The sequence below is a fragment of the Capra hircus genome, chromosome 3 (genome assembly GCF_001704415.2).
Source record: "Capra hircus breed San Clemente chromosome 3, ASM170441v1, whole genome shotgun sequence".
NCBI lineage: Eukaryota > Metazoa > Chordata > Mammalia > Artiodactyla > Bovidae > Capra > Capra hircus.
In genome coordinates this window covers 100,705,049-100,728,187 of record NC_030810.1, presented here as the reverse complement: position 1 = coordinate 100,728,187, position 23,139 = coordinate 100,705,049, and the positions used below count along the sequence as shown (strand labels likewise).

The following is a 23,139-nucleotide window of genomic DNA, read 5'->3' as shown; positions in this document are numbered from 1 at the left end:
CTTAAAACAGCACCAAGGACTTAGTAAGCATTTAATAAGTGATAGCTGCTGTTATTGTCATTATTACCTATGTCTTGCCTACTTGTCCAGGTGTGTCTCTGAACCTCATCCTAGAAGTGGAATTCCTATGCAAAATGGTATGCACGGTTTCAATTTTGATAGGTATTGACAGACTGTATTTTGTTAATAAGGCACCAACTGGTACTCTCACCCGTCCTAAATGAGTGTGCCCTTTCCCTCATGTCTCACCAATACTGGATTTTAACCTTTTAAAATGTTGTTCTTCTAATAGGAAACAGTGTTATTGTAGTCTTTCATTATTTCGATTTTCAAGTTGTGCATTTAGTTGAAGCCTACTAAACATTTTAAATTTTAAAAACACATAATTGGGGAATTCCCTGGTAGCCCAGCAGTTAGGACTCTGAGCTTTCACTGCCAAGGTTGCAGGTTCAGTCCCTGGTTGGGAAACTAAGATCACCACGTGGCCACAAAAATTTTTTTAATTTAAAAATCAAGATAAAAATACATAATTGATATATAACATAAAAAATTTAAATTGCTCCCTATATTTCAAGTCTTCAGAGAAAACCATTGTTAGTTACATTTGGTATGCCTGATATAATAAAGGAAGATTTATCTCTGCAAAGGGCTTCCCTGATAGCTCAGTTCGTAAAGAGTCCACCTGCAATGAGGAGACCCCAGTTTGTTTTCCTGGGATGGGAAGATCCCCTGGAGAAGGGAATGGCTACCCACTCCAGGACTCTGCCCTGGAGAATTCTAGGGTCACAAGGAGTGGGTGCAACTGGGTGACTTTCACTCTATGTCTACAAACCCTTTTGTATGAGCGTATAAATATACATAGATATAAGTTAAACATACATAATTTAAACTAATTAGTATAAATTAAGGAGAAGGCCATGGCACCCCACTTTAGTACTCTTGCCTGGGAAATCCTATGGACAGAGGAGCCTGGTAGGCTGCAGTCCATGGGGTCACAAAGAGTTGGACACAACTGAGCGACTTCACTTTCACTTTTCACTTTCATGCATTGGAGAAGGAAATGGCAACCCACTCCAGGGTTCTTGCCTGGAGAATCCCAGGGACGGCGGAGCCTGGTGGGCTGCCGTCTGTGGGGTCGCACAGAGTCGGACACAACTGAAGTGACTTAGCAGCAGCAGCAGCAGTATAAATTAATTTAAGCAATTAATTAATTAAAACTACACGGTTTAACAAGCTTCCCAGATGGTGCTAGTGGTAAAGAACCCTCCTGCCAAAGCAGGTAGATATAAGAGATGTGGGTTCGATCCCTGGGTCGGGAAGATCCCCTGGAACAGGGCATGGCAACCCATTCCAGTATTCTTGCCTGGAGAATCCCATGGACCGAGGATCCTGGCGGGCTACAGTCCATAGGGTTGCAAAGAGTCGGACATGACTGAAGTGACTTAGCGAGCACATGGTTTAATGCATTAATTTTATATGTAGTTTTAATTAAATGGAATCATACTCTTTTTTTTTTTGCCTTTTACCCCTCGACTCCTTGGATATCCTGCGGTCCATGGGGTCACAAAGAGTTGGACATGACTGAGCGACTGAACAATACAAAACTACACCTTCTGATTACTTGGTGTTCCATATTATTGATGTTACATAATATATTTAACCATTTCCTCTATTGGTTGTTCTCAACTTTTTGCTATTACAAACAATGTTGCAATGAACAGCCTATACACACATTAGTGTGCTTGTCTGTATTGTATACGTGTCTTTCCATAGAGTAGATTTCTGATTAAAATGTTGCTGTGCTGTGCTGTGCTAAGTCATTTTAGTCATGTCTGACTCTTTGCCAACACTATGGACCATCTGGCCCACCAGACTCCTCTGTCCTTGGGATTCTCCAGGCGAGAATACTGGAGTGGGTTGCCATTCCCTTCTCCAGGAGATCTTCCCAACCCAGGGATTGAACCCGCATCTCTTATGTCTCCTGAATTGGCAGGTGAGTTCTTTACCACTAAAGCCACCTGGGAAGCCCCTTAAAATGTTGCTGCTGCTGCTAAGTCGCTTCAGTCGTGTCCAACTCTGTGCGACCCCATAGGACCCCATAGGAGAACCCCTGGGATTCTCCAGGCAAGAACACTGGAGTGGGTTGCCATTTCCTTCTCCAATGCAGGAAAGTGAAAAGTGAAAGTGAAGTCACTGAGTCTTGTCCAACTCTCAGTGACCCCATGGACTGCAGCCTACCAGGCACCTCCGTTCATGGGAGTTTCCAGGCAAGAGTACTGGAGTGGGGTGCCATTGCCTTCTCCTAAAATGTTGCTAGGTGTTGCTAAATTGCATTCTTAAAATATTCCACTATTTATACTCTTCGAATGTGAAGGCAAGTGGGCCTTAGAAAGCATCACTACGAACAAAGCTACTGGAGGTGATGGAATTCCAGTTGAGCTATTTCAAATCCTCAAAGATAATGCTGTGAAAGTGCTGCACTCAATATGCCAGCAAATTTGGAAAACTCAGCAGTGCCCACAGGACTGGAAAAGGTCAGTTTTCATTCCAATCCCAAAGAATGCTCAAACTACCACACAATTGCACTCATCTCACATGCTAGTAAAGTAATGCTCAAAATTCTCCAAGCCAGGCTTCAGCAATATGTGAACGTGAACTTCCAGATGTTCAAGCTGGTTTTAGAAAAGGCAGAGGAACCACAGATCAAATTGCCAACATTCACTGGATCACCAAAAAAGCAAGAGAGTTCCAGAAAAACATCTATTTCTGCTTTATTGACTATGCCAAAGCCTTTGACTGTGTGGATCACAATAAACTGTGGAAAATTCTGAAAGAGATGGGAATATCAGACCACCTGACATGCCTCTTGAGAAACCTGTATGCAGGTCAGGAAGCAACAGTTGGAACTGGACACGGAACAGCAGACTGGTTCCAAATAGGAAAAGGAGTACATCAAGGCTGTATATTGTCACCCTGCTTATTTAACTTCTATGCAGAGTACATCATGAGAAACGCTGGGCTGGAGGAAGCACAAGCTGGAATCAAGATTGCCGGGAGAAATATAAATAACCTCAGATATGCAGCTGACACCACCCTTATGGCAGAAAGTGAAGAGGAACTCAAAAGCCTCTTGATGAAAGTGAGACAGGAGAGTGAAAAAGTTGGCTTAAAGCTCAACATTCAGAAAACGAAGATCATGGCATCTGGCCCCAACACTTCATGGCAAGTAGATGGGGAAACACTGGAAACAGTGTCAGACTTTATTTTTCGGGGCTCCCAAATCACTGCAGATGGTGATTGCAACTATGAAATTAAAAGATGCTTACTCCTTGGAAGGAAAGTTATGACCATCCTAGATAGCATATTCAAAAGCAAAGACATTACTTTGCCAACAAAGGTCTGTCTAGTCAAGGCTATTGTTTTTCCAGTGGTCATGTATGGATGTGAGAGTTGGACTGTGAAGACAGCTGAGCGCCAAAGAATTGATGCTTTTGAACTGTGGTGTTGGAGAAGACTCTTGAGAGTCCCTTGGGCTGCAAGGAGATCCTACCAGTCCATCCTATAGGAGTTCAGTCCTGGGTGTTCTTTGGGAGGATTGATGCTAAAGCTGAAACTCCAGTACTTTGGCTACCTCATGTGAAGAGTTGACTCATTGGAAAAGACTCTGATGCTGGGAGGGATTGGGGGCAGGAGGAGAAGGGGATGACAGAGGATGAGATGGCTGGATGGCATCACCGACTCAATGGACATGAGTTTGGGTGAACTCCGGGAGTTGGTGATGGACAGGGAGGCCTGACATGCTGCAATTCATGGGGTCACAAAGAGTTGGACACGCCTGAGTGACTGAACTGACCTGAACTGATACTCTTCCCAATAAAATACAAGCATGACCTTTCCCCCATACTCCTTCCAACCCTGAATATTATCAATCATTTTATTTTTGAAAATCATATCATACTGCTATTTAACAAGCATTTCTCTAGTTGTTAATGAGATTGAGTACCTCTTCTCTTGTTTATTAGCCATTTATCATTCATTTTCATATTCTCGGCACATTTTTCTGTTGTGCTTTTTCCAATATTAATTTGTTGGAGATTCTTGGATCTGGGAACAGTCACTGTTTTTCAGTTTGAAACTTTTAAATTTGGTTACTGAGCAGACTTTTGATAAGCTGAGACAGGAAATCTCACAAATATTTATTTACCAAATAGAAACTGTTAATATTCCGGGTCCTGGGGAGATCCTCGAGGAAACAGAAGGTTAGACCAGTGTATGGAAGACAGAGACTCTGCGTGAAGACTTTTTCCCAGGCCTCCCTCTGACTCCAAGTAGAACAAAGGACAGGTCTCCCCAGACCCGGGGATTCCTGTCTTTCTGGGAGAAGCAGCCCCTGTCTTCTTCCCAGGCAGCATCTTGGTGCTGAGGTGAGAAAGCAGAGGCCCTGGGCTCCCCAGGGAAGGAGATGATTTGTTCCTGCCCATCCCGATTCTTAGTAGAGAAACTGTGACTCAGGAATATGACTCCAGGGACCAAAGGTCCTTCCAGTCTCAAATAGAAGGGTTTTTATTTTCCTTTAGATATTTTATTTACAGTATTGTAACATGTCCAAAATGAAGGCTTGATTAACAGGTTTCATGGCTTAATTTGGGCCATTAACCAAGACTGATGCAATTCTTTCTTCCCAGGCTCTTAACTGAAAGGGTGCAAGCCAAGTGGGCCTCTATAAAGATGGAGATGATGGCATTAAAGTCATTTTATGGCCTTCGTCTCAGCTCTCCTGGAGCCAGTCTTGGCAAGGGAGGAAAGCTTGGTGGGGGTGATGATAAACTTTCACTTCTGTCCCTATAACCGATATTATCTTTTCTGGAACACATAACTGATTTTCAAATCCACTTCACCTTTTCTTCTTGTAGACCAGATGTATAACAAGACCCAACTTTTGTTCTAGTCAGACTCTTCATTTAAACAGAAAATCAAGGACTTCCCTGGTGGCTCAGTGGTAAAGAATCCACCTGCCAATGCAGGGGGCATGGGTTCCATTTCTTGTCCAGGAAGATCCCACATGCCACAGAGCACGAAGCCCGTGCACCAGAACCATTGAGCCTGTGCTCCAGAGCCTGGGGAATGCAACTACAGAGCCTGTGGGCTGCAGCTACTGAGACCTGGGAGTCCTGGAGCCTGTGCTCGGCAACAAGAGAAGCCACCACAATGAGAAGCCCGAGCACAGCAACTGGAAGTAGCCCCCGTTCATCAGGGCCAGAGTGAGCCCGAGGAGTCGCAAGGACTCAGCACAGCCATCTGTTCAGTTCAGTTGCTCAGTTGTGTCCAACTCTTTGTGACCCCATGGACCACAGCACGCCAGGCCTCCCTGTCCATCACCATTTCCCGGGGTTTACCCAAACTCATGTCCATTGAGTCAGTGATGCCATCCAACCATCTGTCAAACCCTTCTCCTCCTGCCTTCAATCTTTCCCAGCATCAGGGTCTTTTCTAATGAGTCACTTGTTCACATCAGGTGACCAAAGTATTGGAGTTTCAGCTTTAGCATCATTCCTTTCAAAGAAATCCCAGGGCTGATCTCCTTCAGAATGGACTGGTTGGATCTCCTTGCAGTCCAAGGGACTCTCAAGAGTCTTCTCCAACACCACAGTTCAAAAGCATCAATTCTTCGGCGCTCAGCCTTCTTCACAGTCCAACTCTCACATCCATACATGACCACTGGAAAAACAATAGCCTTGACTAGACAGACCTTTGTCAGCAAAGTAATGCTTCTGCTCTTTAATATGCTATCTAGGTTGGTCATAACTTTCCTTCCAAGGAGTAAGCGTCTTTTAATTTCATGGCTGCAATCACCATCTGCAGTGATTTTGGAGCCCAGAAAAATAAAGTCTGCCGCTGTTACCACTGTTTTTCCATCTATTTGCCATGATGTGACGGGACCAGATGCCATGATCTTCGTTTTCTGAATGTTGAGCTTTAAGCCAACTTTTTCACTCTCCTCTTTCACTTTCATCAAAAGGCTCTTTAGTTCTTCGAGTTCTGCCGTAAGGGAGGAGTCATCTGCATATCTGAGGTTATTGATGTTTCTCCCAGCAATCTTGATTCCAGTTTGTGCTTCTTCCAGCCCAGCGTTTCTCATGATGTACTCTGCATAGAAGTTAAATAAGCAGGATGACAATATACAGCCTTGACGTACTCCTTTTCCTATTTGGAACCAGTCTGTTGTTCCATGTCCAGTTCTAACTGTTGCTTCCTGACCTGCATACAGGTTTCTCAAGAGGCAGGTCAGGTGGTCTGGTACTCTCTCTCTTCCAGAATTTTCCACACAATCAAAGGCTTTGGCATAGTCAATAAAGCAGAAATAGAGTTTTTCTGGAACTCTCTTGCTTTTCCATGATCCAGCGAATGTTGGCAATTTGATCTCTGGTTCCTCTGCCTTTTCTAAAACCAGCTTGAACATCTGGAAGTTCACGGTTCACATATTGCTGAAGCCTGGCTTGGAGAATTTTGAGCATTACTTTACTAGTGTGTGAAATGAGCACAATTTTGCAATAGTTTGAGCATTCTTTGACATTGCTTTTCTTTGGGATTGGAATGAAAACTGACTTTTTCCAGTCCTGTGGGCACTGCTGAGTTTTCCGAATTTGCTGGCATATTGAGTGCAGCACTTTCACAGCATCACCTTTTAGGACTTGAAATAGCTCAACTGGAATTCCATCACCTCCACTAGCTTTATTCATAGTAATGCTTCCTAAGGCCCCTTGACTTCACGTTCCAGGATGTCTGACTCTAGGTGAGTGATCATACCATCGTGATTATATGGGTTGTGAAGATCTTTTTTATACAGTTCTTCTGTGCATTCTTGCCACCTCTTCTTAATATCTTCTGCTTGTTAGGTCCAGACCATTTCTGTCCTTTATTAAGCCCATCTTTGCATGAAAAGTTCCCTTGGTATCTTTAATTTTCTTGAAGAGATCTCTTGTCTTTCCCATTGTTTTCCTCTATTTCTTTGCACTGATCACTGAGGAAGGATTTCTTATCTCTCCTTGCTATTCTTTAGAACTCTGCATTCAAATGGGTATATCTTTCCTTTCTCCTTTGCTTTTCACTTCTCTTCTTTTCACAGCTATTTGTAAGGCTTCCTCAGACAGCCACTTTGCTTTTTTACATTTCTTTTTCTTGGGGTTGGTCTGGATCTCTGTCTCCTGTACAATGTCACAAACCTCCATCCATAGTTCATCAGGCACTCTGTGTATCAGATCTAGTCCCTTAAATCTTTTTCTCACTTCCAATGTATAATCAAAAGGGATTTGATTTAGGTCGTACCTGAATGGTTCTCCCTACTTTCTTCAATTTAATTTTGAATTTGGTAATAAGGAGTTCATGATCTGAGCCACAGTCAGCTCCTGGTCTTGTTTTTGCTGACTGTATAGAGCTTCTTCATCTTTGGCTGCAAAGAAATAATCAACCTGATTTCGGTGTTGGCCATCTGGTGATATCCACGTATAGAGTCTTGTCTTGTGTTGTTGGAAGAGGGTTTTTGCTATGACCAGTGCACTCTCTTGGCAAAACTCTATTAGCCTTTGCCCTAATAATTAATTAATTAATTAAAAATTAATTTTAAAAAGGATTATTATCTTGAAGGGATACATACTGAAATATTAATTCAAAATATAATAAAATGCCTAGAGTTCACTGCCAAAAAAGAAATCCAAGGTAGAGGGAGGCTGGGAGGTATAGTTGAAACAAAATGGGTTATAAGCTGATTTTTACTGAAAGCGGATGATGTACCTGTGGGTTCATTATACTATTCATTCTATTTTTCTATTTATTGACACCTTCTAGAATGAGAGAAAGAGAGAGATCTCCCTATCCTACTTGCTGTTCTTTTTTTTTTCTCTCAAGAGATAGGAACAGGCACTTTCCTGGAAGTCCAGTGGTTAAGACTCCAAGCTTCCTGGCTTCCCTAGTGGCACAGTGGTAAAAAATCTGCCTGCCAATGCAGGAGACACAGGTTTGATCCCTGATCCAGGAAGACCCCACACGCCATGGAGCAACTAAGCATGTGTGCCATAACTACTGAGCCCGTGCTCTAGAGTCTGGGAGCCGTAGAGATCGTGCTCCACAACAAGCAAAGCCACCACAACGAGAAGCCAGAGCGCTACAGCGAAGGGCAGGCCCCAACCACCGCACATAGAGAAAACCTGCACAGAGCAACGAAGACCTGGAACAGCCAAAAATAAACAAACAACAACCCCAAAAAGACTCTGCGATTCCAAGGCGGGGGGTGTGGGTTTGATCCCTGGCAGGTGAATTACAGGGCTTTCCAGGTGGTGCAGAGGTAAAGAACCCCCCTGCCAATGCAGAAGACGCAGGTTCGACCCCTGAATCAGGAAGAGTCCTTTGAGTAGGAAATGGCAATCCACTCCAGTATTCTTACCAGGATAATTCCATGGACAGAGGAGCCTGGCAGGCTGTAGTCCAGGGGCTCGCATGGACTACACGACTGTACACAAAAAGGAGGAGGAGGAGGGGAACTAAGATCCCATGCATCACCCAGCATGGCCAGAAAAAATAAATAAATAAGGGAAAAAGAGAAATAGAGACAAAATAATTAAGCGCTTTTAAAGCACTTTCTATCCCCTCTTTAGAGTCTCCCTTGCTCTTGCCATTAGACTAATAGCCACTCCTCAGCACTGCCCACTGGGAGGCATACATCTGACCACACTGCTAAGGTGCTTGTGGCTTACCACCCCAGGGGTAATCCTTGCAGCTCAGGGGTGAGAAGAGGTCACCCCACAAGACAAAGACAGAAACGGTGGGTGGTGAAGTTTCAAGCACCGGCTGCAGGCCAGAGGGAGGATATTTCTGCGTGTATTAGAGGTAGGAAGGAGGCTCTCTCACATTCTGCCCTTTGCAGGAAGCCCTGGCAGAGGGCACTGTGGTTTTCTCTTTATTTCTCTTCTCTGAGCTTTGTTGTGGGTCTGGGCAGCAAGCTCTGAATTCAGCATTGTTCAGAGACAGGAGATAATGCGAAATGAGGGCAAGCAGCTGGATAAATTAGTAAGATTCTGTCTCATTAATACGGGATGAGGGAAAAAGGTCCTTGCCTCTCCAAGTTTGCTCTGGGCCTGCTGCTAGCATGCAGCGCCCAGCCTGGCACCAGTCACACCTGGTAACAGGTTCTCAGTAAAATTCTCTTCCTCTGAGAGTGCGGAGAAATGAGCAGGGCAGGGCTCAGAAATTCTGAGCTGGTTAAAACCTCCACCTGTCCAGCCAGTTCTGCTCCAGGCTGCCATAGGCTGCCACTTTGTGTGCTACAGACATTTTTGTATACCTTCGTGTGTTCTTGGGCTCTTCGTTTGTTTATGCTGCTCTTTTGCACACAAATCTGTCCCTGTATATACCAGACAGCCCTACTGAATGTTGTTCTATCACCTTGACATTGTCAGACTTCCTTCCTAGCACTTATATGGAAGCATTAGTCAATCATGTCTGACTCTTTGTGACCCCATGGAGTATAGCCCACCTGGCTCTCTGTCCATGGAATTCTCCAGGCAAGAATACTGGAGTGGGTTGCCATGCCCTTCTTCAGGCGACCTTCCTGACCCAGGGATTGAACCCAACTCTCCTGCATTGTGGGCAGATTCTTTACTATCTGAGCCACCAGGGAAGCACCCTAGAACGTATATGAAATGATCCTACTTATTTATATATTTACTTGATTAGTTGTTATCTAAGATATTCGATAATATTCTAAGGCCGTCTCCCTTAGAATGTCACCTCTTTGATAGAAATTTTGTCTTGTTGACCACTTTGCCTGCCAAAACAGGGTGTTTGCGGAGATTGAATGCATGAATGACCACGCACACGTTTGTCTTCCAAAGGAGAGCGCGGACAGGTTAGCGAGACAGCTGCTGTGTGAAGGGTCCAGAGCCAGTCCTTCTCCAAGGCATGGGACCCCACTGTGGCCCTGACTGCAACACACTGATCTTCCACCCTGCTCTCCTTCCTTCCTTCCTTTCTCTCTCTAATATTAATATATATGTGTGTTTGTTTTGTTGTAATACCTTTACTTGGAGTTTGGTTACAAAAGTAACACATGCTTGTTCTCTTTTCTTTTCTTCTTTTTGGCCACAGCTTTGTTTTGGCTGTGTAGCTTGTGGGATTTTAGTTCCCTGACCAGGGCTTGAAACCGGGTCACAGCATTGAAAGCACTGAGTCCACCAGGGAATTCCCCATGCTGGTTATCTTTTAAAATGCACAAGTATATTTTTTAAATAATGGAAAATTATCCCCTTCCTTTCATTGCCTCTTTCCAAAGGTAACCAGGCTGGCATTCAGATGTATATGCTCCCAGTCTTTCCTGGAGCACAGGGGAGTCTACACCACTCCCCCCACCAAGACTGCACAGTTCCAAGCTGAGGACAGCTGCTTCCTCACTCCTCTCCCCCTTTCAGAGAAAAATTCTCCATGTCCTGAGATTTCTCAGAAACAAAACACCACAGCTTTCCACATTCCTTCTGTGCTCCCCACCCTCCTCCTTCAACCAAACAAAGCAAAACAAAACACAGAAATGCCAAGGAATGATTATAAAAACTGTGAGCTCCTGAATCAGACAGATCTGGATGGAAATCCTGCCATACCATCTGTCAGTTGCCTTGACCCTCTCTGAGCCTCAGTTTCTTTGTAAGAGAAAAGATGATGTACTTACAAGATCGGGTTGGGACAAGGGTTAAACTGGGCACTAGACAAGGGCTGGTGCGTGGGAGGAGATTTCATAACTTAATTTTTCTTTCTTCCCAATATCACTCCCAGGCCAATTGCGGCTGCTTTCCTGTCACTTTTGTTTTGCTAGAGATGAAGAACACCAAGTTTTCTTTTCTTTTGTAAATACATCATGTTGTTCATCATCTCCTCTTCCTTCCCTTCACTGGGTTTAGTACTTCTTTCCTCAATTCCCTGTTTCCCCATCAATGTTCTCAGGGCCTCTTTACAGGGTCCCAAAGAAATCGGGCTTCAGGTGAAAGAAAAAGGGGGGACCCCACTCCAGTACTCCTGCCTGGAAAATCCCATGGACGGAGGAGCCTGGTAGGCTGCAGTCCAGGGGGTCGCAAAGAGTCGGATACGACTGAGCCACTTCTCTTTCACTTTTCACTTCCATGCATTGGAGAAGGAACTGGCAACCCACTCCAGTGTTCTTGCCTGGAGAATCCCAGGGACGGGGGAGCCTGGTGGGCTGCCATCTATGGGGTCGCACAGAGTTGGACACAACTGAAGTGACTTAGCAGCAGCAGCAGCAGCAGCAGCAGCAGCAGCAGCAGCGTCCCCCACCCCCGCCCCCTGTGGCTGCGGCTCCAGGGCCCCCAATTCAGCCAGGAACACCCCACTTGCTGTTTGTGGAGGCCACAGCCAAAGCTCAGGCAGCGGTTACACAATCAGTTACACAATCGCCTGGCTGTCTAGCTGTTAACCTGATAACCTATCACCTCTAATAGTTACTGCGCTTCTCTGGGGCTTGAAACAACAGAAGGAATACATCCACCCACCAGCCTTCCCAAGCACCCTGTTTCGGGCTGGGGGACGCCCAGAGTCAGGGCGTCATGCAGGGCCACCCGGGTGAGTAGACTGAAGTCCAACTCGCCCAGCTCTGGTTGGCCTCTGTTTCAGGAAAGGGATCCCTGAAATTCCTGAGAGGCAGTACTAGGGGCACTCAGGAGACCCGTGCTGATTGGGGTACAGTTCACCCCAAGCCCTGTTCGGACCCAAAGAAGCAACTACACCAAGGGTGCTTCTCCATTATCATTATCAGTCTGAACCCTGACCCTGGGTTGCCGCTACCTGCAGCCCCGATTAGGACAACTTTCCCCAGAACTTTGCAGGCTCTGGAGTGAGGATTCTGAGAGAAAATCGCAGGAAGAGGCTAGAGGTGAGAGTGTGGAGCCGCAGGGCATGTGACAGACTCTGGGATGAGCTAAATAATAGCTTCTTTGAAGTTAAGAACTTTTGATAAGGCGGGGGCTGAGGGTTCTTTCTCTTTCCGATCTTGGCTGTTAGTCTCCCTCAAGCCAAAAAGTAGAAGAGTAAAGAAGAGGTAGGCAATAGAGACCCCAGAATGAGGGTGGCCAGAGGGATGGGGCAGGGTGAGTGGAGGCAGCTTGGAAGCAGGAAGCTGGCAAAGGTGAAGAAGCAGCCCTCAGGGGCCACCCCCTGCGGGACAGCTGCACCCCCTTGTCAGCTGCCTGGGCGACAGTACAATGGCAAGAATGCAGAAGCAGGAAAGAGCCAAGAGGGGCTGAGTGACACTGGGGATGAGGGGATAAGAGGACCCCGGTCATGGGCAGCCACAGAGCATCCTCCCTTGAGTCAAATGATCCCTCACCCATGGGAACCAGGAGGCCAGACACCCAGCACACCACACACCGAAGCCCAGCCTCGCTCTCCTGCCTGCCACTCTGGTTTGGAAGCCCTGTGGCTCTTTTCAACTGGCAACCTCAAGCCCAAACGTTGCTTTCACTCTCCAATAAAAACTTCACCGCACAGCTTTCATCCGAGGAGATGAAAGAGGCTTCCAGAGACCAGAGCCAGCAGGTTCCTAGACGGGGGTGGGGGTTACCCCAGTCACGTAGCCAAGTTTGATGACAGAGGGGGCCCTTGGTTTCGAGATGCAGAGCAATTTGTGGGAGTCCTCTTGTCCAGCTCTCTAAACCCTCGCTCCCCAGATGAGAGCAGCCCCCAGAGAGTTAAGGGATCAGGCTTCAACCATGCCTCAGTTCTTGAGCAAGTAGCTGTCATTTGCCTAGGAGCTGGGACACTCTATTAGCAGGCTCAGCAGTCATGGAATCCTCCAGTTGGAGAACTATATCCTGGATAGATGGAGAGCCTGAGTTTTAGGGCCTGTCACGGTCAGCTAGGGACAATGGCATCACACTGGACTGTCCTCGGGCCCTACTATGCTGCCCTGAGGAGTTGTCAGGGCACCAGGCTGGGAGATGAGGGGGAGCATTCCACTTTCACCTTCTGAGGTTTACGAGGGTAGCAGAGGGTGATAATGAGCACTGCCGAGCTTCTTTCCACTCCAAAGCTTATGAGGAGCAAATGGGTCTGGGGCAGGTGGAACCTGGACGCACAACCCTGCCCTGGCTCCTATCAGGGCAGCTGAGGTAGGGGACACAGATGTCTGGAATGAGAAGGAACCTCAGCGGGGAGCTGACCCTGGCTACGGATGGGGGAGCAAATGAGCCCACAGTCCTCAGAGTCTCTGAATGTCAAGAGTCAGGTCCACGTGCAGAGATGAGCGTTGAGAGATCCAGAAACGTGTGAGCATACACACTCATGCAAACACACATGCCCATGCCCACAAAAGCATAAACATTCTGGCAGGCACACAGATGTGCACAGGCACACACGTACACAGCCACCGATGGTGACACACAAGCGCCCTCACATAGCCACACAGACACAGATATACATTCCCGCAGGCACACGCACACCCACGCAGGCAGCGCCCGCCCAGATACACAGAAGCACATGCCCAGGCACCCACCCCGCTAAAGGGAAACGTGCTCAGACACAGCGCACATCTGCACACGCTCAGGTTCCTTCGCACACACACTTGCACTCTCACACAAACAGTTGCCCAGGCCGTTTGAAAGTGCCCCAGCTGGCCAGCCGCTATCCGTCATTCCCTCCTAGCGGCGGCCCGGGCCCTCCCCCTGCCCCGCCCACCCCAATTGTTTGTATAAATTCCGTCCCGGTGCCCCTTTCCCGCACAGCCAGCCAGCCTGGACACCTGCACAGCCTTCTCTTTCTGCCCACTCCTGGCAGACCCCTCGGGAGCAAAGCGCACCAGCGAGCGGCATGGGTAAGGAGCGGGGCTTCCGACCACCGTGCGCGGCCCGCCGCTGGCCCACCCCGATCCAGGAAGTGACCAAAAACCTGGAGCCGGAGCTGGTTAGCGGCGGGAGCTGCACGGCTCTGCTCCACCGTCGCCACCCCACCCCTGCATTTCCCAGAGCCAAAGTTCTGGAATCGTCCGTCGGGGAAGGCAGAGGGACTGCTGGGAAGGGTGACCTTGGGCTCCAACCCAGCTCCCCAGCTGCAGCCTGGGACCAGGGAGCCTTGCAGCAGCTGAGAAAATACGTGCGGGTGAGGGCACTTAGGAGCAACTGTGCGGCGACAGTTACCATGGGAGACTGACAACCCTGCTCCAGCCCTAGGCCAGCTTCTCGCTGCAGTCACTAGGGAACCCGGCCCCTGGCCAGGGAGCTCTCTAGCCATCCTGCCCCACCGATCACTCCAGGAGGGAGGTCAGGGAGCCCCCACACTCTCTTAAAACGGAGGGCGGGGGAGAAGGGCTGTTTCAGACTGTTTCAGTGCCTCCACCTTCTCAGTCCTCCAAGTCTCCAAGCTCTCCTGTTCCCCTATCTGTGGACTTCTTGATGTCAGGCTGAGGAGGAGCCTGGGTCTGCTTGGGAGTATTGAGGTTCTTGTCTCCTGAGACCTGGCTCTTTCCTGTACTGATGGAATGCCCAACAAGCCAGCCTGGCTTTGGAAGAACCCCTGGGCTCATCTCCAACCCAAAGATATTCAGAGAATGTTGCTTGAAATGCTTAAGATAGATGCTCCCCTAGAAAGAGGACTGATGCTCAGTGGAGTTTGAGTGGCTCACAGGGCCTGACCCTGACTGGGGGAAATGCTGTGGGTGTTGGGGCATGGGGCACTTGGGCTCTGGGATGGGAGGATAGTGCTTGGGGCGATACCTCCTTCACAACACACCTCCTTCATACCTTTACTTCTCTCTCAGTCTCTGGCTTTGCAGTTTTTGTATCTCTGTCTTGATGTCTTGGAGTTTTGGTTTGTTTGTTTCACATTTTTATTCATTTATTTGGTTTCATGGGGTCCTAGTTGCAGCACCAGGGATCTTTTAATCGCAGCGAGGGTTCTCTAGTTGTGGTGCATGGGTTCCAGAGCTGTGGGCTTAGTAGCCTTACTGCCTGCAGAATCTTAATTCCCCAACTAGGGATCGAACCCACATCCCCTGCACTGCAAGGCAGATTCTTAACCAGTGGACCACCAGGGAAGTCCCTTGATGTCTTGGAGTTTTGAACCTCCTTCCATTCTGTTTCTGGCAACCTCCTTCCCCTCCCCCTCCCCTCCTGTGCCAGACCCTGGCACAGCTTGGTTGTAGAGCTGAACAAGTATTAATTCCTTGGGGCTGGGCCTCACCTGTCCCAGCCCAGCCCAGCCCTCTCTCTGGGCACCAGGCACTACCTTGGATCTCTGGCACAGCCCTACCCATATTTATACATTTCTCACTTGAAAGTACTTCTGAATACTTTGTCTTGTTTGGCCTTCACGGCCACTTAGAGAAGAAGGTGAGGTATTATTAGCCCTTTTAGGCAAAGGGGAGAAAATGGAGAGAGTAGATGTCAAACCTGGACCTTGAAACCACACTCTGGACTCTACAATGCTGTTACTGCCTTTCAGACTCCTAATTCACGTGGCTGCTGCAAGTAGGGGGCCTGGCTCCCTGGCTGAGGGCCTGAGCCCAGGCACCAGACTGGCCATGCTCCAGCAGGGAGGCCGTGTCAAGTCCTGTGAACTCCACTCCAGGGTTTTTTCTGGCCTACAGCTCCCTCTGTTTATTCCTCAGCCCTTCCTCCAGGTTAGGCCCCAAATCCTGATGCTTAATGCCTAGTGGTAGCCATCCTTGTCAGGGACTGACTTTGGTTCCAGACTTTGGTCCCCTAGATCCACGTGGCTTCTCTTGGCAGACATCAGGGGACAAGGAGGGCCACTTCCTACAGCTCTGGTGGTTGGGCATCTGAACTTTCCAGGGTTGGTTTGCAGATAAACCAAGTGGATGGGGCCCACACAGGGGTAGAAACCAATTTCTAAGGATCTAAGGATCTTCAGCTGGCGTCAGTCCTGCAGCCTTGAACTTTCTCCTAACCCTTCCCAGACTCTTGGTTATATAACCCTAGCGCTGGCTGGCAGCCTGAGGTTGGGACCCAGAGGGGAGGGAAGCAGGAAGTATCCCAGCTCCTGGCTTAGATGCCTTTCAAGTGAAATGAGATGAATAGGCGCCACCTGAGGGCTATTCCTCAAGCACAGCCAGGGTTTACTGGCTGCTCCCAGGCAAGTACACAGCCCTACACTTGACTTCAACTCCTGGTTTATTTCTCATACAAGCCCACTGTGGTATTCTTATTACCCTCTTTTTACAGATGATGTGAAAACTGAGGCCAAGGTTAAGTGATGTGTCTAAGTTCCCATGGCCAGTCAGTGACCAGCTGAGATGGGGGCTCAAGTCAATGTCATAACCATTGCACCAGACAGCCTCCCCTGCACTTTCCCTTCTCCTGCCTCCCCTGGGTCCTGCTTGAGGGTCTGTGCACCTTCAAGTGTGTCTCTGCAACTCTTCCCACCACTCCCACACACTCAGGAGGATCTGGAGGGGACCTGGGATGGTGCCTCTGCCTTGGCCAGTGGCGGGATGGGAGGATTGGGGGCTGCAGCATGTAAGGAAGGAGCCTTGGCCCTCCAGAGCGTGGGCCAGCCAACAAGCGCCATTGTTTCCACAGCCACCAAATGTGGGAAGTGCGGACCTGGCTACCCTTCCCCTCTGGAGGCCATGAAAGGTAAGTGTGAAAAGGTTGAGATCCGGCATCCCCAGGAGTGGGCAAGCCAGTGCCTGTTACTGACCCTGTTGCTGGCACACCCTGCACGTAAGTCTGGCCCTCCTCCCCAGCCTGTCACCCCCACTGCCTGCTTTCTACCCACTAGGACCCAGGGAGGAGCTTGTCTACCTGCCCTGCATTTACCGAAACACGGGCATTGAAGCCCCGGATTACCTGGCCACTGTGGATGTTAACCCCAAGTCTCCCCAGTATTCCCAGGTGAGGTGGTGTTTGGACACCAGTGGGCCCTAAGACCCCCTCCTCTAGACTGCCCTGACAATGCCCTCCCCACTCCGTCTTTCTTCACCCTCCCTGGGTCTGGTTGTTCAGGTTGCTCATTGCACAAGAGCACCCCCACCCATGTGCAAGGTCAGTGCTGGAATCAAGGCTGTGCTCTGCTGCCAGTTGCAGTGGGTCGGGGGCCCCTTTTTGAAAAGTGCACAGAGGCATGGTCTGGATAAGCACCGCTCATACCTGCTCTCCTCTGCTAGGTCATCCACCGGCTGCCCATGCCCAACCTGAAGGACGAACTGCATCACTCAGGATGGAACACCTGCAGTAGCTGCTTTGGGGACAGCACCAAGTCACGCACCAAGCTGGTGCTGCCCAGCCTCATCTCCTCCCGAGTCTATGTGGTGGACGTGGCCACCGAGCCCCGTGCTCCAAAGCTGCACAAGGCACGTCCTCTGCCCTAGCCAGCTCTGAGCCCCTAATGTGCTCAGCGCCTGGGGCAGCCTATGGGCAGGAAAGCTGCCCCTACAGCAGCTGCCTCGGGCTCCTGCGCAGAGTCAGGCTTGGCAGCAGGGAGTGGGGCTGGACTTTGGAGGAGAGTTACCATATGTGCTGGGTCATTGTCGCCCAGAGGCACCACAAGGGAGGAAGGAGGCTCTTGTTTTTCACTCTGAGCTGAAGGAGCCATTTCTTCCCCAGTGAGTTCGTGAGGCCAGGGTTTCCCTTAGGCGGAGCCTCTGATCCCTCCTTTCAACACTTTGCTGAGTGCCCTCTTTGTGCCAGGCACTCACTGCTGGCCGCTGGTGATACAGAATTGACACTGGCATCCTCCCAGCCTGGGAGGAGCTTATGGTCTCAAAGGGCTGTGAATGTCCTCAAGACTGGGGAGGAACGGGGAGGAGGGAGGAGAGAAATTCCAGCTTTCTGCCAGAGACTTGTCAGTCTGACGCCACTGCTGCTCTGCAGACTGAACCTTTGCCATATTCCTACAGGGAAAATTGTGTCCCTGTTTGAAAGGAAAAGAGGGTGGGTCAGCAAGTAGGAGTGTGGGAGGGGAGGAGTAAGGAGTGGAGACTCCTGGCCCTGTTAGTTTCTGACATCATTCCTTACCCCTCTCCAGGTCATCGAGCCCAAGGAGATCCATGCCAAGTGTGACCTGGGCTACCTCCACACCAGCCACTGTCTGGCCAGTGGGGAGGTGATGATCAGTTCCCTGGGAGACCCCAAGGGCAATGGCAAAGGTATTGTAGGCACACCTGTGAGGGAAGCGGACTCCAAACTATGGGAGTGATGGAATGACCTTCCCGGGAGAATCAGAGGGGGGATCTCATCCAATATTTAAATAATAATCATGTAACTTTGGTCTTCCCAGCTGGCATTAGTGGTAAAGAACTTAGCTGCCAATGCAGGTTGACGTAAGAGATGTGGGTTCGATCCCTGGGTCAGGAAGATCCCCTGGAGGAGGGCAGGGCAACCCACTCCAGTATTCCTGCCTAGAGAACCCCATGGACAGAGAAACCTGGTGGGCTGTAGTCCATAGGGTTGAACACAGTCAGACAAAACTGAAATGACTTAGCACACATGTGTGTAACTTTAGCTGTTTCAATTATTTTTATGAGAATGAGCCTTGAATGATGAATTCACTTACAAGTTCTGGTCTGCCATGGGGAATGTGAGAGAGTACAGACATGGCCTCAGAAAACAGATACATTTAATATCAGCCTTCCCAAATTCAAGAGCAAATCTTACAATCCTTGGGATCCTTAATTGTCACAGCTACTTGCTCACTTATGGTGTGATCAATAGCTTTTACATGAAATGTCTACTATGTGCCAGACGCAACCTCGGAGATAGATGCTACTGTGATCCCTGTTTCACATGTTAGGAACCTGGGGCGCAGACTGGTTAAGTCAGCAGCTATTAAGTGGCAGAGCTGGAACTCAAACCTGGCACTGTGGCTCCCCAATTTATGTCCTAATCACCGTGCTGTATTACTTCTCTCCCAGCCTCACCTGTTTCACCAGAGCTTTCCACCCAAGGGGCTTGGAGTGAACTATCAGTTAAGGTCATGGATGGCCTTACTGATTGCTGCAATAGACTGCAGCAGATTACTGCATTAGATTGCATTAGATCAAGGTTACTGCATTAGACTCCATTTAACTGCTTTTTCTAGAAGATGGGTTGCATGACATTCCAAGATTTAAGAACACTTTGGAGTAGACATCTATTTACATTTGCAAAGAAATGGCAAGGCGTCACAACCAACTCAGCTAGGGAAAAACATAGTGGGGACTCGTGTCGAATTACAAATAAATAGCATTTTCTCTGTCTAAAAAAATGTAGTGAGCAGAATGGAGTTTAGACTCTGGCAGGAATCCTACACTGAAAATAGGAGGCTGGGCAAAGGAAGCATAGGGTACAGAGTCCCAAAAGATCCTGGCACAAGGGAGGAAAAATGGACCCTGTGGTCTGGGAGAGGGAGGAACTGATGAGAGGCAGAGACTCCAGAGCAAGTCCCCACCTTTCACCTGGCCTTCTGGGTGGGACCCTTTAGACAGGTGGCCAAATCCACCTCCTGAATCTAAGGACCTGGCAAACCCAGCAAGGAGGGGCACCAGGCAATAGGCTCGGAGCCTCCTGGACAGGCCTGGGGTGAGGGCTGGATGCAGGTGCTGTCTCCACCACCTTTACCTACCGCTTGACTTTCCTCACTGCTCAGGGGGTTTTGTGCTCCTGGATGGAGAGACATTTGAGGTGAAGGGGACGTGGGAGCAGCCTGGAGGTGCTGCACCTATGGGCTATGACTTCTGGTATCAACCTCGACACAATGTCATGATCAGTACTGAATGGGCAGCTCCCAATGTGTTACAAGATGGCTTCAACCCTGCTGATGTGGAGGCAGGTGAGAATCCCCTGTATACCCATGGGCTGGCTGGAGCCTGCTCACATGAACCCCTGCTTTTCTCTTCCAAACCCCCACTCTCCAGCCATCTTACTTCCCTCATGTGGATCTCGGAACCTTGGGGTGATGGTATAGGATGTGCTGAGTGCTCTGACTTGCTCAAGCATCCTTCTGATCCCTCCAACCCATCTTTCATCCTTCTACCCTGGGCTGGGCCCCAGCCTTGGCCCAGGCTCTCCTGCCCTGATCCTGATTCCATCTTCGGCCGCATCTCCACCCCAGGGCTGTATGGGCAGCGCTTACACGTGTGGGACTGGCAGCGCCGTGAGAGGGTGCAGACCCTGACTATGCAGGACGGTCTCATCCCCCTGGAGATCCGCTTCCTACACAACCCGGCCGCCGACCAGGGCTTCGTGGGCTGTGCCCTTGGCTCCAACATTCAGCGCTTCTACAAGAACCAGGTGGTGTGAGCTCTGGCCCTCTCCTCCCAGCAGTCCTGTCCACTGTCTGCCAGCTTCCGTACTGTGTCACTCCCTTCTCCCTCAGGGTGACCCAGGCCTCCTCCTCCTCTGGCTCCACCAACCCAGACTTCCCAGGAATTAAAAATAAGACACCCGCCCTGCCTCTCTTCTCTGTCCTAGGCTAATTTCTCCCTAAGCCCCAACTGGCCATATTCATTCATTCATTCAAAAAATATTTAGTGAGTCAGGCACTGTGCTAGGGTTTCTGAGGTGGTGCTAGTGGTAAAGAACCCACCTACCAATGCAGGTAGATGTAAAGAGACGTGGGTTTGATCCCTTGGTGGAGAAGAACCCCTGGAGCAGGGCACAGCAATCCACTGCAGTATTCTTGCCAGGAGAACCCCATCCATGGGCAGAGGAACCTGGTGGACTGAGGTCCATAGGGTCGCAAAGAGTCGGACACAGCTTAAGCAACTTAGCGCGCACACACACACACACACACACACACACACACACACACACACACACTGTGCTAAGTGCTGGGAATACAAGGGGAAAACAGACATGATCCCTGCCTTAGGAAGGTCTGCATGGGAGCTAGACCCTAGCGGCAAGACCTATACCTACTCTGTCTCTGCAGACAGTACACTCTAGGGAGACAGACCTGACACCCATCACCCAGCTCTGACAGGCTCCCCTCTCTGCCTCTTAACCCCAATGCAGGGAGGGACTTGGTCAGTGGAGAAGGTGATCCAGGTGCCCTCCAAGAAAGTGAAGGGTTGGATACTGCCCGAAATGCCAAGTGAGTGCTCGGGGGAGCATGGGAATTGGAACGTTGATTTCTGGGCTGGGGAACAAGAGTCCCTAAAGCCTGTGGACCCCACCCCCTACCCCCAGGCCTGATCACTGACATCCTGCTGTCCCTGGACGACCGCTTCCTCTACTTCAGCAACTGGCTGCACGGGGACCTGCGACAGTATGACATCTCTGACCCCAAGAGGCCCCGCCTCGTGGGACAGGTGGGGTCCCAGCAGGATGGAGAGGGAGGGAGGGAGGGAGGAAGTAGATGTCTAGACCTGAGGCAAAGGGTACAAAGTACCTGGGGGATGATAAAGAAGGTGCGGGAAAAGCAGAGATGGGGGCTGAGGGATGTTCGGGCCAGCACCACAGGGAATCGTGGTTGCACGTGGGGAATGTGAGGAAGTGAGGTGCTCTTCCTGGAATGTCCTCACCGCCCACCACTGTCCTCCTTTCTGCTCTGTACCTCCCCATCCAGATCTTCCTCGGGGGCAGCATTGTTAAGGGAGGCCCTGTGCAGGTCTTGGAGGACCAGGAGCTGAAGTGCCAGCCAGAGCCCCTGGTGGTCAAGGTGAGGCTGTCTCCCCCACAGATCAAGGGTCCCTCAGATCCCTGCTGGAGAAGTATGGGGGAGAGGGCTGGGCCACAGCTGAATATCTCTCAGGGTTTGAGTGGTGCCACTGATTCCCACGACCCGTATGTAACCCTGGGGTCTGACCCCTGGTTTTCCCAAGGGGAAGCAAGTGGCTGGAGGCCCTCAGATGATCCAGCTCAGCTTGGATGGGACCCGTCTCTATGTCACCACATCGCTGTACAGTGCCTGGGACAAGCAGTTTTACCCTGATCTCATCAGGTAAGGAGACAGCCTGGCTCCCCTCCCAGCCCTCCTCTCCCAGAGGGGTTGGGCTTCCTGAAGACTCCTCAGCTCTGCTTGCAGACTCTGCTCCCTCCTCAGGAAGCCCTCTTCCCTCCCCCAACACTTACCTAATTTTGAAGGAGAGGTGGCCCCTGACCTCTTTCTTCTCCTGCCCTGTCTCCGCCAGGGAAGGCTCTGTGATGCTGCAGGTCGACGTAGACACAGTAAGGGGAGGGCTGAAGTTGAACCCCAACTTCCTGGTGGATTTTGGGAAGGAGCCCCTTGGCCCAGCCCTGGCCCATGAGCTCCGCTACCCTGGGGGTGACTGCAGCTCTGACATCTGGCTCTGAAGCAGCCCCCCAGCCCCCCACTCCGGCTCCTAGCTGCATTCCACGTTTTGAACCCTCCGTTCTGCAGAGACCTGGCTTCACTCTGCTCTCAGCCTCTGACCCTTAGCAGCTTCTCCTTTTAAAGCCAAACCCAGGCTGTTGACATGTAGTCAGCCATGTCTCCATCTGCCTGCCACGGCCACAAGCCACTCACTGTGCTGTTTTTACATGAGCTGTTGGAAATGATTTTTCTAAAAAATAAACTGGTGAACCTCTTCCTGAGATCACCTTGTCTCTGGGGGCACTGGGCCTATGGCTCCTCCTCTGTTGACCCTTTGTATCTTGCCCAGGAAAGTCCTGAAGAGGACCAAGGGGTGGGGTAGTTATGATGACTAGTTCATGCCAGTGATACAGTACTATGCTAATAGTGCCAAAATCTCACTTTTATGGCCAGATAGAACCTGAAGATTTTTAAGGCGGTTGTCACAAGAAGAGCTGGCAGGGTGAGACTATCAATCAGTGTTCCTAAACTATATATATTTTTTTAATCTTTAAAAAAAAACATTTATGTATTTGGCTGTGCAGGCTCTTAATTGTGGCCTGTAGGATCTATTTCCCTGACAAGGGATCAGATCTGGGCCCCCTGCACTGGGAATGTGGAATCTTACCCACTAGACCACCAGGGAAGTCGCTAATTTGTGCTTTCTTTTAATGAACCAACCATCTCACCCACCACCCCCAGGAGAATGTAACATGCCCTCTCACACACAGGAGATCCCATAGACCCCTGACATAGATGGTGCTGTCCGTTCCCAAGGCTGCTGCCAAGACCAGGAGAACACACCAGTCCAGGGAGGTTAGGTACATCACCTCCTACCTG

General features: G+C 49.7%; 1 protein-coding gene across 1 annotated transcript; it reads left to right on the top strand.

Annotated features, from left to right (window-relative positions):
- On the top strand, positions 13,747-22,541 carry SELENBP1 (selenium binding protein 1). The gene is made up of 12 exons (XM_005677603.3): positions 13,747-13,864; positions 16,587-16,643; positions 16,789-16,901; positions 17,174-17,359; positions 18,034-18,154; positions 19,633-19,815; positions 20,098-20,276; positions 21,000-21,078; positions 21,174-21,295; positions 21,553-21,645; positions 21,809-21,927; positions 22,118-22,541. Exons 1-12 carry the CDS (start codon positions 13,861-13,863, stop codon positions 22,278-22,280), a joined length of 1,419 nt encoding a protein of 472 aa, XP_005677660.2. The 5' UTR covers positions 13,747-13,860; the 3' UTR covers positions 22,281-22,541.